This window comes from Rutidosis leptorrhynchoides, chromosome 10 (assembly GCF_046630445.1).
Source record: "Rutidosis leptorrhynchoides isolate AG116_Rl617_1_P2 chromosome 10, CSIRO_AGI_Rlap_v1, whole genome shotgun sequence".
NCBI classification, from domain to species: domain Eukaryota; kingdom Viridiplantae; phylum Streptophyta; class Magnoliopsida; order Asterales; family Asteraceae; genus Rutidosis; species Rutidosis leptorrhynchoides.
In genome coordinates this window covers 330,119,739-330,137,345 of record NC_092342.1, presented here as the reverse complement: position 1 = coordinate 330,137,345, position 17,607 = coordinate 330,119,739, and the positions used below count along the sequence as shown (strand labels likewise).

Here is a 17,607-nt window from a genome sequence, read left to right as displayed (position 1 = left end):
GCAATATATATTTTTGAGACTGAGAATACATGCGCTGTTTTTTATAAATGTTTTACGAAATAGACACAAGTAATCGAAACTACATTATATGGTTGAATGATCGAAGCCGAATATGCCCCTTTTGCTTGGTAGCCTAAGAATTAGTAAACCAGTCTACTAATTGAGTCCTAAAGATAGATCTATTGGGCCTAACAAACCCTATCTGTTGTAACAGATGCTTTAGTACTTCGATGTTGTTTTATCATGTCCGATGGATGTCCCGGAATGATAGGGGATATTCTTATATGCATCTTGTTAATGTCGGTTACCAGGTGTTCAATCCATATGAATGATATTTTTGTCTCTATGTATGGGACGTATATTTATGAGAAAAAGGAAATGAAAATCTTGTGGTCTATTAAAATGATAAAAATGATTGATTATGATAAACTAATGAACTCACCAACCTTTTGGTTGACACTTTAAAACATGTTTATTCTCAGGTATGAAAGAAATCTTCCGCTGTGCATTTGCTCATTTTAGAGATATTATTTGGAGTCATTCATGACATATTTCAAAAGACGTTGCATTCGAGTCGTTGAGTTCATCAAGAATATTATTAAGTCGTTTATAGTTGGATATATTATGAAATGGTATGCATGCCTGTCAACTTTCGATGTAATGAAAGTTTGTCTTTTAAAAACGAATGCAATGTTTGTAAAATGTATCATATAGATGTCAAGTACCTTGCGATGTAACCAAATGTAATATATTCTTCCAGATGAATTAGGACGGGTCCTTTCAGTGTGGGTGTTGGTGTTGGGCGACGGCAGCAGAGGGAGAAGGGAAGAAGCAATATGTCGACTAGTTTAGGTTATGAGAGTGTTCCAGAGATTTTATTTAATTAGATAATTAGAATTAGGCCCCAACTACACCACACTAGTTAATTAGCAAGCCCAACAAATAATATAAAAAGGGTGTGGGGTGGCAATCGGCCGAATGGCCCATGTGGTGAGTCCCCGGGCTCGTGTTTTGCAAAAGCGCTTACTCGTGGCTCGTTTCAAGTGCCGTTTAGACGTACCGAAGGCCCAGAACGCTAAATCGATTGTTGAGACGCAACCAAACGTTTAATTTATTAAAAACCCACTAAATTAAATATTTTTAAAAAGTTAATTATTATTAAAATAATTATTAAAATAAGGTTGTTACAAACACCAGTTGGACGTGGGTGGCCTGCTTTTTGGACTTCTAAATACTCGATACTATCCTCTGTTGAAGTTCCTACCTTAACATAAAATAATGACCAGATTGTTTGGAAGGGGAATGAAGGTATAGTGACTAAATTCTCAGTTAGCAATGCTTACGAGACAATTCGCCCCTCTAAACCTATGGTTTAGTGGTTCAATGTAGTGTGGTTCTCAAATGGCATCCCTCGACAAGCGTTTGTGCTTTGGCTTTTTATGGGTGAAAAGCTAAAAACTCAAGACAATATTAAGTCATGGGAGGTTCTGCAAGATCAAACTATGGTTTGCTCTTTATGTTTGACATGTGAAGACTCTCACAGCCATCTATTCTTTAACTCTACTTACTCTCGCAACATTTGGTTGATGATTCAACCTTATATGTCAGGTTATGCTAGTTTTGAATGGTCGGATGTGGTGTTGTTGATCTCGAGTATAACTGCGCAAAGGAGGGTGAAGTGTCTGGTGGCCAAATTAATGTTTGCTGCTACGATTTATTTATCTGGCAGGAGAGGAACAACAGAGGAACAACAGGTTATTTAAGAATAGAGCTCTGTCTGCCTCGAGTTTGTTTGATGTCATTTATGCTTCAGTGAGGCTTAAACTGATGTCTGTTCGGTTCAAGGAGTCGAGGCAAATCAAACTGTTCCGGATCACATGGAATTTGGATTAGTTGTCTTTGTTGCTTGCATTTCATAATTTAAGTTGTTTATTTTGTTGTTTGTTGGGCTTTAAGGCTCTCTTAAAGCAGCTGATCTTGTTGTAATTTATTCTTTTATTATTTTTAATAAAGTTCATCGGGGTAACCCTTTACCAAAAAAGATATAAACCTATTGTGGGTGATTAGAATTTTATGCATGAATCATGCTGCTATGTTCATACCTTCATGGCTCACCATTTGGCTGATCATGGTTTCCCTTAGCATGATCAGTTTAGGTTAATACGAGAGAGAACACTCGAATCCAAGATTTTACTAGTTCGTTCATGAGCTTACAATAAAAACATACACCACCACATAACCCTTTCCTTTACTCAACGCACACAGAAAACCTTGATGTACCTTTTTGTAAAGTTTCTAACATCTTTTTTTTTCTTGTATATGAATATCAAATCAAATTTGGTCAATACAAATATTAAGTTTTGATATTTTTCCAATTAAAGTAAAGAAAGAATGTTGAAACTTCCACTTAAAGCTAGTAGAGACCCGGTACTATCCTTAATAAACGACTCCATCTGGAGGTGCTTCTTCAGGAATCTGCAAACAAAACAAGACTATATTAAATATACTCCGTATTTTTTTCTTATCTAGTTTTTAAATATCTTTGTTGGGGTGTAAAACTCAACATTAACTTAAATTAATCACCTCTCCTGCCCTCCATTCTTCTTTAAACCATATACTGTTATCTCCATTGCTATTTGAATTTGGAGTGTTTGTCCTGTGCATAATGAACCCAAAACATAACACAAAGGTAAAAAATTCCATAATTTTGTTAAGTCAGCTGTGATAAAACGTGATGTAGAAAATATTGTTTGGACTTACGTTATTTGGATACCAGAAGCAGGTTGAGGAGCTACATTAGTAGAAGAAGGGTTATGGCCACCAAATGGCATTGATGACTGCTGACGTGGAGTTGCAGCAGTAGAGAACGCATTACCAAACGTAGTTGTGGTGGCAGGGAAGGATTTAAACGACTGTGTAGAAGGTTGATTGACCGTTTGACCTACAAGTGACCAGGCAAATAGAACTTATTAGCTGAAAAACATGAAATTGCTGAAGGTAGCAAAATGGGCAGGGCAAGGGTCATGTAACGGGTCAAGGGAAGATGGGTAGTTTTGGTACAGGCAGGGTCATATTGGGTTTTGAAAAAACATCAAATTGGCACCTGGATTTCCAAATGCAAAGCTGTTCTTGGATGCATTCGGTATCTGAGTAGAAGTTTGGAACTGATTTACTTGCCCAAAAACATTATTCGAAGCAGCCGGTGGCTGATTTACTTGTCCAAAAACATTATTTGGAGCAGAAGACGACTGATTTACTTGCCCAAAAGCATAACTTGGAGCAGCCGGTCTGAAAAGGACAAAAAAAAAAAAATACAAGTATAACACACAACTATTCGAGGAAACTTGTTAAAGGAAAAAAAGTAGATGTTGAAACCCTTGCCTCATTTGGAAACCTGCATTGAAGTTTGTACCCAACTGGCTGAAACTTGAAACAGAGGGAGGGCCATTATTTTGTTGAATCGTTTGAGGGAATACATTTGTATTAGTACCAGGGAGGGCATTTTGGGTAGTAGATGCTGAACTTTGTGATGGTGTGCAAGGATTCCGAAGTAAATTTTCAAATTCAATCAACTTGGAACTAAGTAGACTCCTCTCCTTCTCAACCTGAATAGACGTGAACTCAGTTGCCAAATTAAAAAAAAAATGATCTGTGCATGGCTACATAACTTTAAAACTATCTTTAAAGGTGGCAAAATGGGCAGGTTAAGTAACTGTTCAAACGGGTTGAGTTGGAATGACCCGTAACACTTTCTTTGTGCAATTTTCATGATTACTCAGTGCATTATCTATGTCTACGAAAACTATATTACTAGTATTACAATAATGATTTGATATTTTAAAATAAGATAATGTAGAAGAATGTGAGTTTTAAAGATGAATTTTAAATGATTCTTTTTACCTGCAAGACAATTCATGTTCTAGATAACTTTGTGATTTGACATGTATTATGTAAGAAAAATAAACTTAATTCGGCCAATTAATAAGTAAACAGGTCCAAAATGCCACCTCTACAATCATATTAGAAGGAAAATGATATGGTATTAGAAATGGTGTGGTGGTTTTAGATAGACCTACAATTGACTGAATGCTCGCCCCACGTTTAGCTTCATCGTATACAGCAGCTCTTAATTCTTCATAACTAAGATCACCAACGATGTCACAAGGACCACTAAGAAAAAAACAAAGAGTTTCCTGGTTACAACATGACATCATCTTAGGTAAAGAAAGTTTGACCAACTACATGCATGTATATTTATTGTCCTAAAACTTTATAACAATCAAACAGTGTCTAGATGTGCAGCTCGTTAATGTTGCAATAACCAAACGCAGCAATTTTTTGGCGATTTAATATATGCCCCACTACTAATCTTAAAATTTTCATATCCAAGCACGCATAAAGATCATTGTCCATTATGTATTGAAAACTTGCACCTGCGTCTGTGGGGCATATATGATATGTAGAGGTTTAATAGTGACATATATGTAATTCTTCCTTTAATCAATAACAGTAAAGTTAATACTTTTATTCAAACAGTACATAGATGATCAAGCTAGTAAATACAATATGACAATAAATAATGTTTTAGAATGGAAGTTTAACGGATTATTATGGCCTTATAGTTTGACTATATAATTTCACATATTTTCTCAACAAAAATGAAATGGAAGATGAGGGACAACATACTATTTGGCATGACCATAACATGTAAGCTTCCAAAGCGGTTTTTCGTGCTCAAAATCTTCACGCATTTGGCGCTTGCAAGACTCTGAATCTGTGCACCTTTAAAACATCACAACCACAATCTGCCAAATTCAGTAACAAAGAAACAAGAAAATACAAAAACTCTTGACTAGATAGATGCTTACACGTGGTTAGCTGCCGCAGACTGATTATCCTTTTTTTGTGGAGCTGCAGATGTACCACCATTTTTTTGGGCAAATCGGCTCCACGTATTTTCACCAGGCTAATCAACAATCAACAATACATATTAATGCCAACAAATTCAAAAAACTAACACAAGAATCAAGATGAGACTAACAATGTAAATACTGTATGAAGTATAAAAGTTATAACACAGAATGGAACCTTGAATTGATTAGTGTTGGTCCCAGTCTGAGAGTTATTCTGAGTACCAAATCCAAAGGGATTTGGCTTTTGAGGTTGAGAATTGGTTTGTGTGCCAAAACCAAAAGGATTCGGTTTGGCTTGTTGCTGATTTACATGAAGAAACTTGCAACGTTCGCCGTACTGACAACTAAAACATAAAACAGAAACTGATAAATCATCTCTATTCATCAGCCACAAATATGATCTGAATAGCCTACAAAAGATACATTCTTTTGATAAGACTAATAGCATATGATCTTTATACTACTAATTGATTTAGTATTATTAGTACTAATTCAAATTCAAATTCCATCTATAATCATTCCAACAAACCTAGGTCAGAGTGTTATCATTCATCTATATCTACAGCTTTTGTGAATATAAAGTTACGAGAAATTAAGATAACAAAATACGGAATCGATACAGAGAATGTGTATTAATTAGCAAGAGGTAACTTATGAATGTACAAATTAAGTATCTTTCAAATATGTTTACTAAAACCCTGAGAAAACGTTAAACCCTAAATTGAAGAAAAAGGGAAAAGACGAAAGGGCGTACAATCCACGCTGGAAGTTACGGCATGGTTCTTTCCGGGGAGGCATGATTGATTGTTATCTTTTACTCCGTATAACATATGTATATGTACATGTATATATGTATATATGTATATGTATATATATACTCCGACTACCATAGTCGGCGGTCCCCCTGTTGGCATCTTTTAAACGATTTCGCTGTTATAATAATAATAATAATATAGATATGGATAGTCAATTTTGGTGTATACATATAGTCAATTTTGGTACACAAAGTATGTATTTTTATATTGAGATTTTAGGCTATAAATACTCATGAATGCAAGCATTAAACTTGTACCATTTCTCACACTTACAAAGTGTTTCTTTCTTTCTCTCCATTATCATCTTTGTTCTTACACTTCATTATTAGTATTCTAAATCAAGAATCAAATCACTAAAGGTAGTTATAAGCCTACTGAATTATAACATCAAGAATCAAACCACTAAAGGTAGTTATAAGCCTACTGAATTATAACATCAAGAATCAAACCACTAAAGGTAGTTATAAGCCTACTGAATTATAACACGTTATCAGCACGATAATCTTAATACTAAATATGGTTGGCTCTGCCACCAAAATGATATATGGTCGGTTATACCACCAGAATGATATAGGTCGGTTATACCACCTGAAAAAATATATGGTCGACACTGTCGCCAAATTTTCATTTATGTTTACTAATATTTATATTTTTGTTATATAACATTTATTTATGATTGCTTACACATGGTCGACACTGTCACCTACTTATCATTTATGTTATATTAAATTTATGTTTAATGTTTATATACTTATGAATATAAATTGACTCTAATTTATCATGATGTTTGTTTTAATTTTTGATAATAGAAAATGTCGAATCTGGAAAAGCTTAAATTTACTCCTTTAGAATCAACTGGAAACAACTACATGTCATGGGTTATAAAAGTAAAAATGCATCTTAAATCAATGGGCATTCTTGAAACCATAAATGAAAACAACACTTGTTCTGAAAAAGAACAAGCTACGGCATGTTGCTTTATTCATCAACATATTGATGAATGCTTACAAAATAATTATGTGACTGTAGAAGATCCCCATGTTTTATGGGAAGGTCTCAAAAGCAGATTCAATAATCAAAGAGAAATTTTACTTCCAGCTGCAATGGAACAATGGAGAACATTAAGGTTCCCAGACTTTAAGAAAGTAAATGAATACAGCTCAGCTCTGTATAATACATGTTCACAACTTAAATTCTGTGGACATGAAATTAGTGATGCAGACATGATGGAGAAAACTTTCTCCACAATGAATGCTGCAAACATCACAGTGCAAAGAAATTTGAGAATGCTAAAGTTCAAAACATATCCTGAACTTAATTCATATCTCTTAGTTGCAGAGCAAAATGATGAGCTATTAATGAAAAATCAGCAATCCCGTCCTACTGGTACACTTGCAATCCCTGAAGCAAATACTGCAAATAATTATAAACAGGGACAAGGACGCGGGCAAGGTCGTGGTTATAATAACCATCACCATCATCATGCCAAAAGCCATAACTATGGTAGAAACCATCCTTATGGTAATGGTAATGGGCGTGGACGTGGTCGTGGTCGTGGCCGTGGTGGTCAAAGAAATAGTAATCCACGAAAATATAAATATCAACCACAAAACAAGCCCATTAAACAAGATGTTGAAGAAAATTCTTCTAAAAATTCTGAAGAATCTTGCTACAGATGTGGTAGAATGGGCCACTGGGCTAATACTTGCCGAACATCTAAACATCTTGTTAAGATGTATCAGGATTCGCTGAAAGGTAAAGAAAAGGAAGTAAATTTTGTGGATAATATTGATCCAACAGTCACTGAGAAACCATCTGATTTATATGAAGATTTCTTGAATGTTTAAGTTGTGTGTCTTTTGAAAAATAAACGATTTAATATCGTCTGTCTTTGTCATTATGTTTGCTAAATGTTTCAGTACTATCTATTTGCGTTTAAAATATTGTGTAATATTAATGTACTCACTATTTATTTCTTATATATGAAGTTCAATATAAATTTTGCTGGAATACAACATCAATCAAGTGGTGGAGATCTCTGTATAGCAGACAATGGAACTACACACACTATACTTAAATCCGAGAAATATTTTATTGATCTAAAACCAACGGAAGGAACTATACATACAATATCAGGACCTGCTAACTTGATAAAAGGGATAGGAAAGGCAAATTTCATACTACCAAATGGTACAAAATTTTTAATAAATGATGCCTTATTTTCTCCCAAGTCAAGCAGAAATTTATTGAGTTTCTCCGACATATACCTTAACGGGTATGATTATCAGTCAGTGACAACAGAAAATGAGAAATATTTAAGTATCACTGACAAGAGTCATGTGGTTGAAAAACTGCCAAGACTTAGTTCTGGATTACATTATACACATATAAATGTACCAGAAATACATATGGTAGTTAACGAAAAATATATTGATCCTGGTGTATTCAGTTTATGGCATAACAGATTAGGCCATCCAGGATCAACAATGATGAAAAGGATTATTGAATGTACTCATGGACATCCACTAAAGGATAGAAAAATCCATCATGATACAATGGTTCCATGTACATCTTGCTCTTTTGGAAAATTGATAACTAGACCCTCACCACTTAAGGTTGAGAAAGAATCACCAATGTTTCTTGAAAGAATTCAAGGTGATATATGTGGACCAATTCATCCACCATGTGGACCATTTAGATATTTCATGTTTCTAATAGACGCATCTAGCAGATGGTCTCATGTTTGTCTGTTATCAAGCCGTAATGTGGCATTTGCAAAATTTCTTGCCCAAATTATTAAATTGAGAGCTCATTTTCCTGATTACACCATTAAAAGGGTGAGACTTGATAATGCTGGTGAATTTACATCTCAAGCATTTAATGACTATTGCATGTCTATAGGAATTGTTGTTGAACATTCTGTTGCTCATGTGCATACACAAAATGGTTTAGCCGAGTCATTGATTAAACGTTTACAGTTAATCGCTAGACCATTGATAATGAGAACAAAACTCCCTGTATCTATATGGGGTCATGCAATTTTACATGCTGCTGCATTGATTCGCATCAGACCAAGTGCAAGTCATAAATATTCCCCCCTACAACTTGCTTTTGGTCAAGAGCCAAATATTTCCCATCTTAGAACATTTGGTTGTGCAGTGTATGTTCCAATTGCGACACCACAACGTACAAAAATGGGTCCTCAAAGGAGGTTGGGAATATATGTTGGATATGAAACATCTTCAATATTAAGGTATATTGAACCTATGACAGGTGACGTTTTTACAGCACGTTTTGCTGATTGTCATTTTAATGAAACATTGTTCCCTAGATTAGGGGGAGAAATGAAAAATAAAGAAAATGATGTTTCATGGTGTGAACCTCAATTAAAGTATCTTGATCCTCGCACAAAAGAATGCGAGACAGAAGTTCAAAAGATAATGCATATACAAGAACTTGCAAATCAATTGCCTGATGCATTTACAGATACAAAAACGGTGACAAAATCATATATACCAGCAGTAAATACTCCAGCTCGAATTGAAATTCCAAAAGCTGGCAATAACGTCACTCATGAATCTTTGCCACGTCAGAAACGTGGAAGACCAATCGGTTCAAAGGATAAAAATCCTCGAAAAAGAAAATCAGCTGATAATGAAGTAAAAGAAAGTGTTCAAGAAGAACCACAAATCAGTACTCCTACTGCAGAGGAGATTGATGATGTCAATACAGAAATTGCAATCAATTATGCATATTCAAAAATATTATGGAACCGAAATGAAATGAAAAATCTTGATGAGAAATTTTCATTTAATGTTGCATATGACATCATGAATAATGATGATGATCCAGAACCAACATCTATGGTTGAATGTCAAAATAGACATGATTGGGCTCAATGGAAAGAAGCAATACGAGCTGAATTAGAATCACTCAATAAAAGAAAAGTTTTCGGATCCATCATTCTCACTCCTAAAGATGTGAAACCTGTAGGATACAGATGGATTTTTGTCCGAAAAAGAAATGAGAAAAATGAAGTTACAAGGTATAAAGCTAGACTTGTAGCTCAAGGTTTTTCTCAAAGACCGGGAATTGATTATGAAGAAACTTATTCTCCTGTTATGGATGCAATTACTTTTAGGTACTTAATCAGTCTGGCAGTTTCTAAAAATTTAGAAATGCATCTCATGGATGTTGTGACTGCTTATCTATATGGATCACTTGATAGTGATATATATATGAAGATACCTGAAGGATTTAAGGTACCAGAAGCATCAAATGCAAAACCCAAAGAAATGTATTCGATTAAATTACAAAGATCTTTATATGGGTTAAAACAATCGGGACGTATGTGGTATAACCGATTAAGTGATTACTTGATAAGCAAAGGGTATACAAATAATCTTACTTGCCCTTGTGTTTTCATTAAGAAAACAACATCCGGATATGTGATCATAGCTGTTTATGTTGATGATCTTAACATCATAGGTACAAATAAAGAGATCCATGAAGCCATTCAACTTCTAAAGAAAGAATTTGAAATGAAAGATCTCGGAAAAACCAAGTATTGCCTTGGTTTACAAATTGAGCATATGCCTAATGGTTTACTTGTACATCAAACAACATATACTGAAAAGATTTTGAAACGTTTCAATATGGACAAGGCAAAACCATTAAGTACTCCTATGGTTGTTAGATCACTCAATGTTGAAGCTGATCCATTTCGTCCATGTGAAGATCAAGAAGACATTCTTGGACCAGAAGTACCATATCTTAGTGCAATTGGAGCTCTTATGTATCTTACAAATTGTACAAGACCTGACATTTCTTTTGCAGTTAATTTGTTGGCAAGGTTCAGCTCTGCTCCTACCAAAAGACACTGGAATGGGATCAAACACATATTTCGATACCTTCGAGGAACTACTGATTTAGGATTATTTTATTCTAACGAATCAAAACAAGATTTGGTTGGTTATGCAGATGCAGGTTATTTATCTGATCCACATAAAGCTAAATCTCAAACTGGATATGTATTCCTAAATGGAGGTACTGCAATATCATGGCGTTCTCAAAAACAAACACTTGTTGCTACATCGTCAAATCATGCCGAAGTGATTGCATTACATGAAGCTACTCGAGAATGTTTTTGGTTGAGATCAATGACACAACTCATTACTGATTCTTGTGGACTAGAACGCGATAAAAGTCCAACAACTATCTATGAAGATAATGCAGCTTGCATAGCACAGATGAAAGAAGGGTATATCAAAAGTGACCGAACAAAACACATACCACCTAGATTCTTCTCATACACTCAAAATCTCATTAAGGACAACCAGATTGAAATGAGATATGTGCAATCTAGCAAAAACTCTGCTGATCTTTTCACGAAAGCACTTCCAACTGCTATTTTCAGAACACACGTTCATAACATTGGCATGAGACATGTTCAAAAGATGTAACAGCTGAAGCGATGTCTACTTGAGGGGGAGTCAACTCCATGCTGCACTCTTTTTCCCTTAGCTAAAGTTTTTTCCCACTGGGTTTTCTTTAGCAAGGTTTTTAACGAGGCAGTAATTTATAGTTGATCTTCAACAAAATAAAATTGCTATCCAAGGGGGAGTGTTATAATAATAATAATAATATAGATATGGATAGTCAATTTTGGTGTATACATATAGTCAATTTTGGTACACAAAGTATGTATTTTTATATTGAGATTTTAGGCTATAAATACTCATGAATGCAAGCATTAAACTTGCACCATTTCTCACACTTACAAAGTGTTTCTTTCTTTCTCTCCATTATCATCTTTGTTCTTACACTTCATTATTAGTATTCTAAATCAAGAATCAAATCACTAAAGGTAGTTATAAGCCTACTGAATTATAACATCAAGAATCAAACCACTAAAGGTAGTTATAAGCCTACTGAATTATAACATCAAGAATCAAACCACTAAAGGTAGTTATAAGCCTACTGAATTATAACATTCGCCTCTTTTTTTCCCCTCGAATTATTTTGGTCTTTTTTGTTAGGGAAGTGATATGTACACAACCTCAAATTTTTCATACACAACCAAATCAATTTTTTAGACCATTTTACCCTTTCTTACTTAAACTTACTCCATATCACACATTTTTAGGAAGGGTAAAATGGTCTAAAAAATTGATTTGGTTGTGTATGAAAAATTTGAGGTTGTGAACATATCATTCCCCTTTTTGTTAGGTACAAATTTCGGGAATTTTTTAATTTTTTTTTAATTTTTTTTTTTTTTTTTTTTTGGATACCCAAATGAAAAACTATGTACGTATTAAGGAAGTATTAAGGGAGTGTTTGGCTTAGCGATTTAAAGGTGATTATTTAATTATTGCACTTTCAAATTGTAAATAATCAATAAATAGTGTTTGGCAAATTCATTTTTAAAATCAATTAATTGCGTTTTGAGATATTTAAAACGTGAAAATGAAAAAACAGGTCACCCCTTAATGCATCAGAACGTAATTTTCTGATTATATGATTATTTCCTTTTTAGTCTATTTTTCTTCCTAAATGTTTCTTAATTTATCAAATAATCTAATTTCCCCAACAATCACAAGACTGATTATTAGATTATTACGTTATCAAATAACATAATTAAATCCAAACACTATTAATTTATACCACGTTTTGCTACAACTGATTTTTTAATTTTAATTATAATTATTTGAAACGCATATTCAATTTTTAAAATGCAAATCCAAACACCCCTTAAATTTGTAATTGGGTAGTTGATAATTTCTCAATATTTTCTTGAACGGCCAAACTTTCAGTAGAAACCCAACTAGCGAGGAGATGGGACATCTTTATCTAAGTGGTTCGGAATCTTTAGGTTTTGTTTTTCTGCATTTTTATTGTTGTATTTTTTGTTTATGGTTAGGCCATTACCTACACTTGTATTGTAAGGGTGTTTATTTCTAATATATTTTCGCCTTCTTGAAAGAAAACAAAACAAAACAAAAAAAAAAACTAGCTAGGAAGATAGAAAATGCTACAAAGGATTACATAATAAAGTATTCCAAAAAGAAACGCAAACATTTTTTCCATGATAATCAAGGTCTTGTTGTCGGTCTCTTATTTGGCAAGATTTTTTTGTCTTACTTAACGTGCATTTTTGAGGTTTAAGCTGCGACCATTTTCATTGTCTTCGGGGCCTGGCGTTTTCTTGTGTCCATATGTTTGGTGAGCTGGTAAATTGGCTTTTAGGACTTTGGATGCTTATGCCTTTGCAGGTTCACGTTATAAAGTGCAAATCGGCGTTCAATTTTCTGAGGAGTCATCTCTTGAGAGTTGCCACTGCTTCAATCATACATGACATTGTATGTTTAAATAGACGCACATGTCTGTACACACATACACCTATCGAGAACATCATGACTCGCAAAAACGTTGATAGTCAGCAAAACAGTTCACACAACTTGGCCCAAGGACGATACATAAAAGGGATCCATACAAGACCCACAAAAATGATGGTTATAATTGACGGTATATATACAACTCTTTCATATTGTCGCGTACATATTCATCAACCCAATCTTACAAACCATTGTCAGAAGCTAATATATTGACGAAAATGAATGAATTGATATCAGGGACATGTTTGGTTATCATACCAAAATTTGTAAAAAGACTTAAGAACTACAAGGGTCGATGGTACAAGGGTCACCGGCCGAAGCACTTCAAGACTGAAGAAGTCAAAGAAGATGCTAGAAACTTCATCCCCGCTGATCCGCCAGGGAAGTAAGAAATACAATAGTAAGCAAGAGCAAGAACCTGTCATAAATGATGATGTTAGATCTCATCAAAAGTAGCCATGGTCAACTTATGGGTCAAAGGACTAATCTTACAAGGTTGGAGACTTTAGAACAAATGTAAAACAGATAAAAACACATGCAATTTTTTTCAGTATAGGTGTAGAAATTTGTAATCAGGCCAAATGTAAACCGTCAGGGTTGATATATTTCTGACAAGATAGATGAAATACAATTGCATTCTCAAACAAAAACCTATCAGACATTTATATGAAAAATCAGACAAAAATGATACGATCATATGACCCCAAATATGTGGACAGATTAAATTTATATGTTTGTTTGTGTATGTAGTAGTTGAGAAAGTAGATGGACAGATACTACTTTATAATGGTAACAAACAAACCATAAGCATTATGGATTACATATACAAGTGTATAACAAATGACAATGCTTATAATAATCAACAACACGAGGTAAAAGGAAGAATCATGAACTTTACCTGAATCACAGCGAAAAATACAGAAAGAATGTAGCTATGAAGCACCATGGAAACATAAATGGTCCCAACCATGCTGCCTAAAAATCCCAATGTAAAAGGAAGTCTCTGGTAGAAATTGATAGAAAAAAAAAAAAAAACAAATTAAACGATAAGAAAAAATAATGGCAGCCTTAAATGGAATGTTTCACCAGAGGTGGCAATTTTAACCATTTAACTATGTTTGGATCAACTTGGTATATGTTATATTATTAAAAAGAGTCAAATGTATAAAATGTAAATAAGACTTGTAGCTCAAAAGGAAACAAGTCACAAGAATCAAAGGGTTAGTAGTCGAGAAAAAATGTAGCTTTTAAGGATAAAACCTCCTAAATCTTTTAGATAAGGATCAAGAGTTTGACACACTAATTATTTAAAATAATTCATGACAAAAGTGTTTTGAGTTGACACGCTTGTACCACAGAACTACCCATTATGACCTGTTAACCCGCCCGCCAGATTTGCCCATTTTGCCACCACGATTTTGGTTGACACATCTTAAACTCCTACCTCTGTTGATGTCATATGCAGGAACTGGTTTTTTGGGCCTTTGAGCATGAAGAATGACCCAATTATAAAGCCGCATCCAACCGTGAAGCAAAGAGCAAATTTCTGAGGTACTATTACTATTACAGGAAGGAAAACAGTAAAGGCTATAAAAATGAAGAACACCCCAGATCCAAGGAGAAGGCCAAAATACATGAGCGATTTTCCTGAAGGAATATTACTCGTGGCGGACTGTAAATTTCCAGGTATGTTACTCACACTCCTAGATACCCTGAACAAGAACCAAAAATATATTATATAATAAATGTTTAATCAATCCTTACAATCAAACAAGTTAAGAAGAAAGTAGTACATATAGTATCATCGCGAATTTGAATGTGATGTCGGTTTATATTGAGAATATCCAAGATATTTGCCTATTGGCAATGCCCAAAATACCCCTAAGGATGGTTACTAGGAGAAAATTTGGATAAACGCCGACTTTTTAATAGTTGGTTATCATGGTCAAGAAATTTTCTCAAATACCATACGAAGAACAAATAAAAGAAAAAATGTCAGAAACTAACCAGGAAGGTCCATACCAAATTGACATAACAAGCTTAAGAAATGGTTGAGTACAATGTTCTTATACAGTTATTATACTTGGGTTTGTAATAAAAAAGATTTATATGTAACTTAATAACTAACTGAATCATAATAATTACTCCGTATATAATTGGTGAAGAGGAAACTGGATCCATTATCCATTACTTAGAGATGTTAAACAACAATTAAGACTATAAATCCTGGATTGGTACCAAAAATACTGTCGGAGTATTAGCCTATGAGGAACCTATTTTACACAATGTTTTGAGAACCAAATCAAATGACATAGGTTTCAAAACTTGCACATTCGTAAGTGGTTAAACGCTAAAATAATTTTGATAACTGTAGCATACTTGAATAGGTTAAATGAACATGAGGCCGTTGGAACGAAATCAAACACTCGTAAGTGGTTAAACGCTAAAATAATTTTGATAACTGTAGCATACTTGAATAGGTTAAATGAACATGAGGCCGTTGGAACGAAATCAAACACTCGTGGTACTCGTTTCTTTAAATCTTGTTGATCGATTCTCATGATCAAACTATTTGTGCAACACTAACTATAATCGTTTGTATATCTAACAAATTCCCAAAGTAACTTGAGCTGCATATTCTTCTGAGTATCATATCATCCATATAAAACTAAATCTCACTAATATGCTTTCGTGATTTCAACACAACTAAGGAAAAACACAAATAGCTAAATTACGAACAGTACTACATCTCTATACACAAATACATGATCTATAAATCTTTCAAAATGCACGATTCGCAACACATCTACTAAATCAAACTTAAATCTAATATAATCACATGAATAATGCATCATAACATGTAAATTCATACATTCTGGTGCTATTTACATAAAGTAGTCATCAACAGATCATGAACTTAGCACATATAAACCCTGAATAAGTCAAGTGACTCTCAATTAGGTTAAAATTGAAATTAAAAATGCAATAGCGAAATCGTCACTTACACATTGAAGGTACCGGAAACGGTGTCGTTTGCAGACCTAACAGCAGATTCAATATCGAATGAACCAACCAGACTACTAGAACTTACATCCGATGCTTGTGTCGAAGCATAAGAGTTCCAATCTGATAATAATGACGACGTCGTTTTAGGTAGTGAATTCTGATTGTTATCGTCACCACCGCCACCGGAAAACCAGTTTTGCATTTTTTATTTTTATATTTTATGTTCCTTTGTTTCGGATCCAAGTAGTTTGTTTAATTCGGATTTGGAGTCACATCTTCGATTTACATGTTAGATATCCATTCGATCCACCCATGGATAATTTAAATGGATATGGATACGAATGTGCGTGTAATCAAGAAGACATTTACTACATTACTCCCAATCATGTATCTTGTTTGATCCTTCAAGAAACTTATCAGGATGTCTTGTCAAATAAAACTCATCATCTGTGATCATCCAATAACACCTTTGTTCTTTAACAATAGGTAGTACTCCTACCACACAATATGACTGACTCAAACTATAACTAAAAACATCAAACGAAGCACGTTTATCATTCCAGTTAAAATTAGCAAAATAAAGAGTCCTGAAAGCTAGCTGCTTGTTCGCAAAAATTCCAATTCATGTATTCCTTAAATGCGAGTGTATGATCTCCAACATCGTCATTTTTTGATTTTGGGTGAACGGTGATGGTACCATTAATTAAGTTGGTGATAAAAACACCCCAATATGTCCAAAGACAAGTTTTTATATTAGATTTTGGAGGTAGTGCTGATGATGAATCTAGTATCGGAGATGGGACCGAAGATGAATCTATGGTGATGAGGAAAAAGAGAAAGAAAAATAAGGTTTTTATGGATTTGGAGGATGAGTGAATGAGTGATGAAATGAATGAAGAAAATTTTGTTTATAATATACAGTAAATAAATGCTACTCGGAGTATAAAATTAAATAAATGTAACATATTTATTTAATTATAATATAATATCATATCATATACGGATTATCATATACTAGACTATTCCCTATGCATCACAACAACCCTTTATGCATCGTTGTCGATGGCATCGTTGTCATTGTTGTGGGAAAAAACCACGGTATGCACAACGATTATTGTGTATTGTGATTGGCCAACATTTTTTTTCTTTTTTCTTTTTATTTCTTTATTTATTTAATACCAATTATAAGTTACCCACAACATTACAACACCACAACAATGCATTTACCATAGCGTCTCCTTCATCCCACAATAATGCAACATCAGCAAAACGCACTCCCACAAGACCACAACAATACTCACATGCGTACAGAATGGTCTTATATAAGTGAGGATCAATGAGAACTTCTGTGACAACCCGGAATTTTTTGACCAAATTTAAACTTTATCTTTAAATGATTTAATGTTTTCAACACGATAAGAAAAGTCTGTAATGTTAAGTCACGAAAGTTTTGAAACTATATTCATGTAATCAATTATT

The 17,607-nt window shown here is 34.0% G+C and overlaps 2 protein-coding genes across 2 annotated transcripts; both read right to left on the bottom strand.

The window, feature by feature from the left end:
• Nucleotides 1-2,218: 2,218 nt before the first annotated feature.
• Nucleotides 2,219-5,730, bottom strand: LOC139873143 (zinc finger CCCH domain-containing protein 16). The gene is made up of 10 exons (XM_071861077.1): nt 5,668-5,730; nt 5,089-5,257; nt 4,869-4,966; nt 4,687-4,782; nt 4,077-4,170; nt 3,382-3,605; nt 3,104-3,204; nt 2,761-2,941; nt 2,584-2,656; nt 2,219-2,475 (listed from the first exon to the last, which is right to left on the bottom strand). The coding sequence occupies exons 1-10, from the start codon at nt 5,709-5,711 to the stop codon at nt 2,437-2,439; spliced, it is 1,119 nt and encodes a 372-aa protein (XP_071717178.1). The 5' UTR covers nt 5,712-5,730; the 3' UTR covers nt 2,219-2,436.
• Nucleotides 5,731-13,277: 7,547 nt separating this feature from the next.
• Nucleotides 13,278-16,378, bottom strand: LOC139873145 (protein transport protein sft2-like). Its single transcript, XM_071861078.1, has 4 exons — nt 16,128-16,378; nt 14,567-14,834; nt 14,021-14,125; nt 13,278-13,540 (listed from the first exon to the last, which is right to left on the bottom strand). The coding sequence occupies exons 1-4, from the start codon at nt 16,328-16,330 to the stop codon at nt 13,430-13,432; spliced, it is 687 nt and encodes a 228-aa protein (XP_071717179.1). The 5' UTR covers nt 16,331-16,378; the 3' UTR covers nt 13,278-13,429.
• Between the last annotated feature and the right edge of the window lie 1,229 nt (nt 16,379-17,607).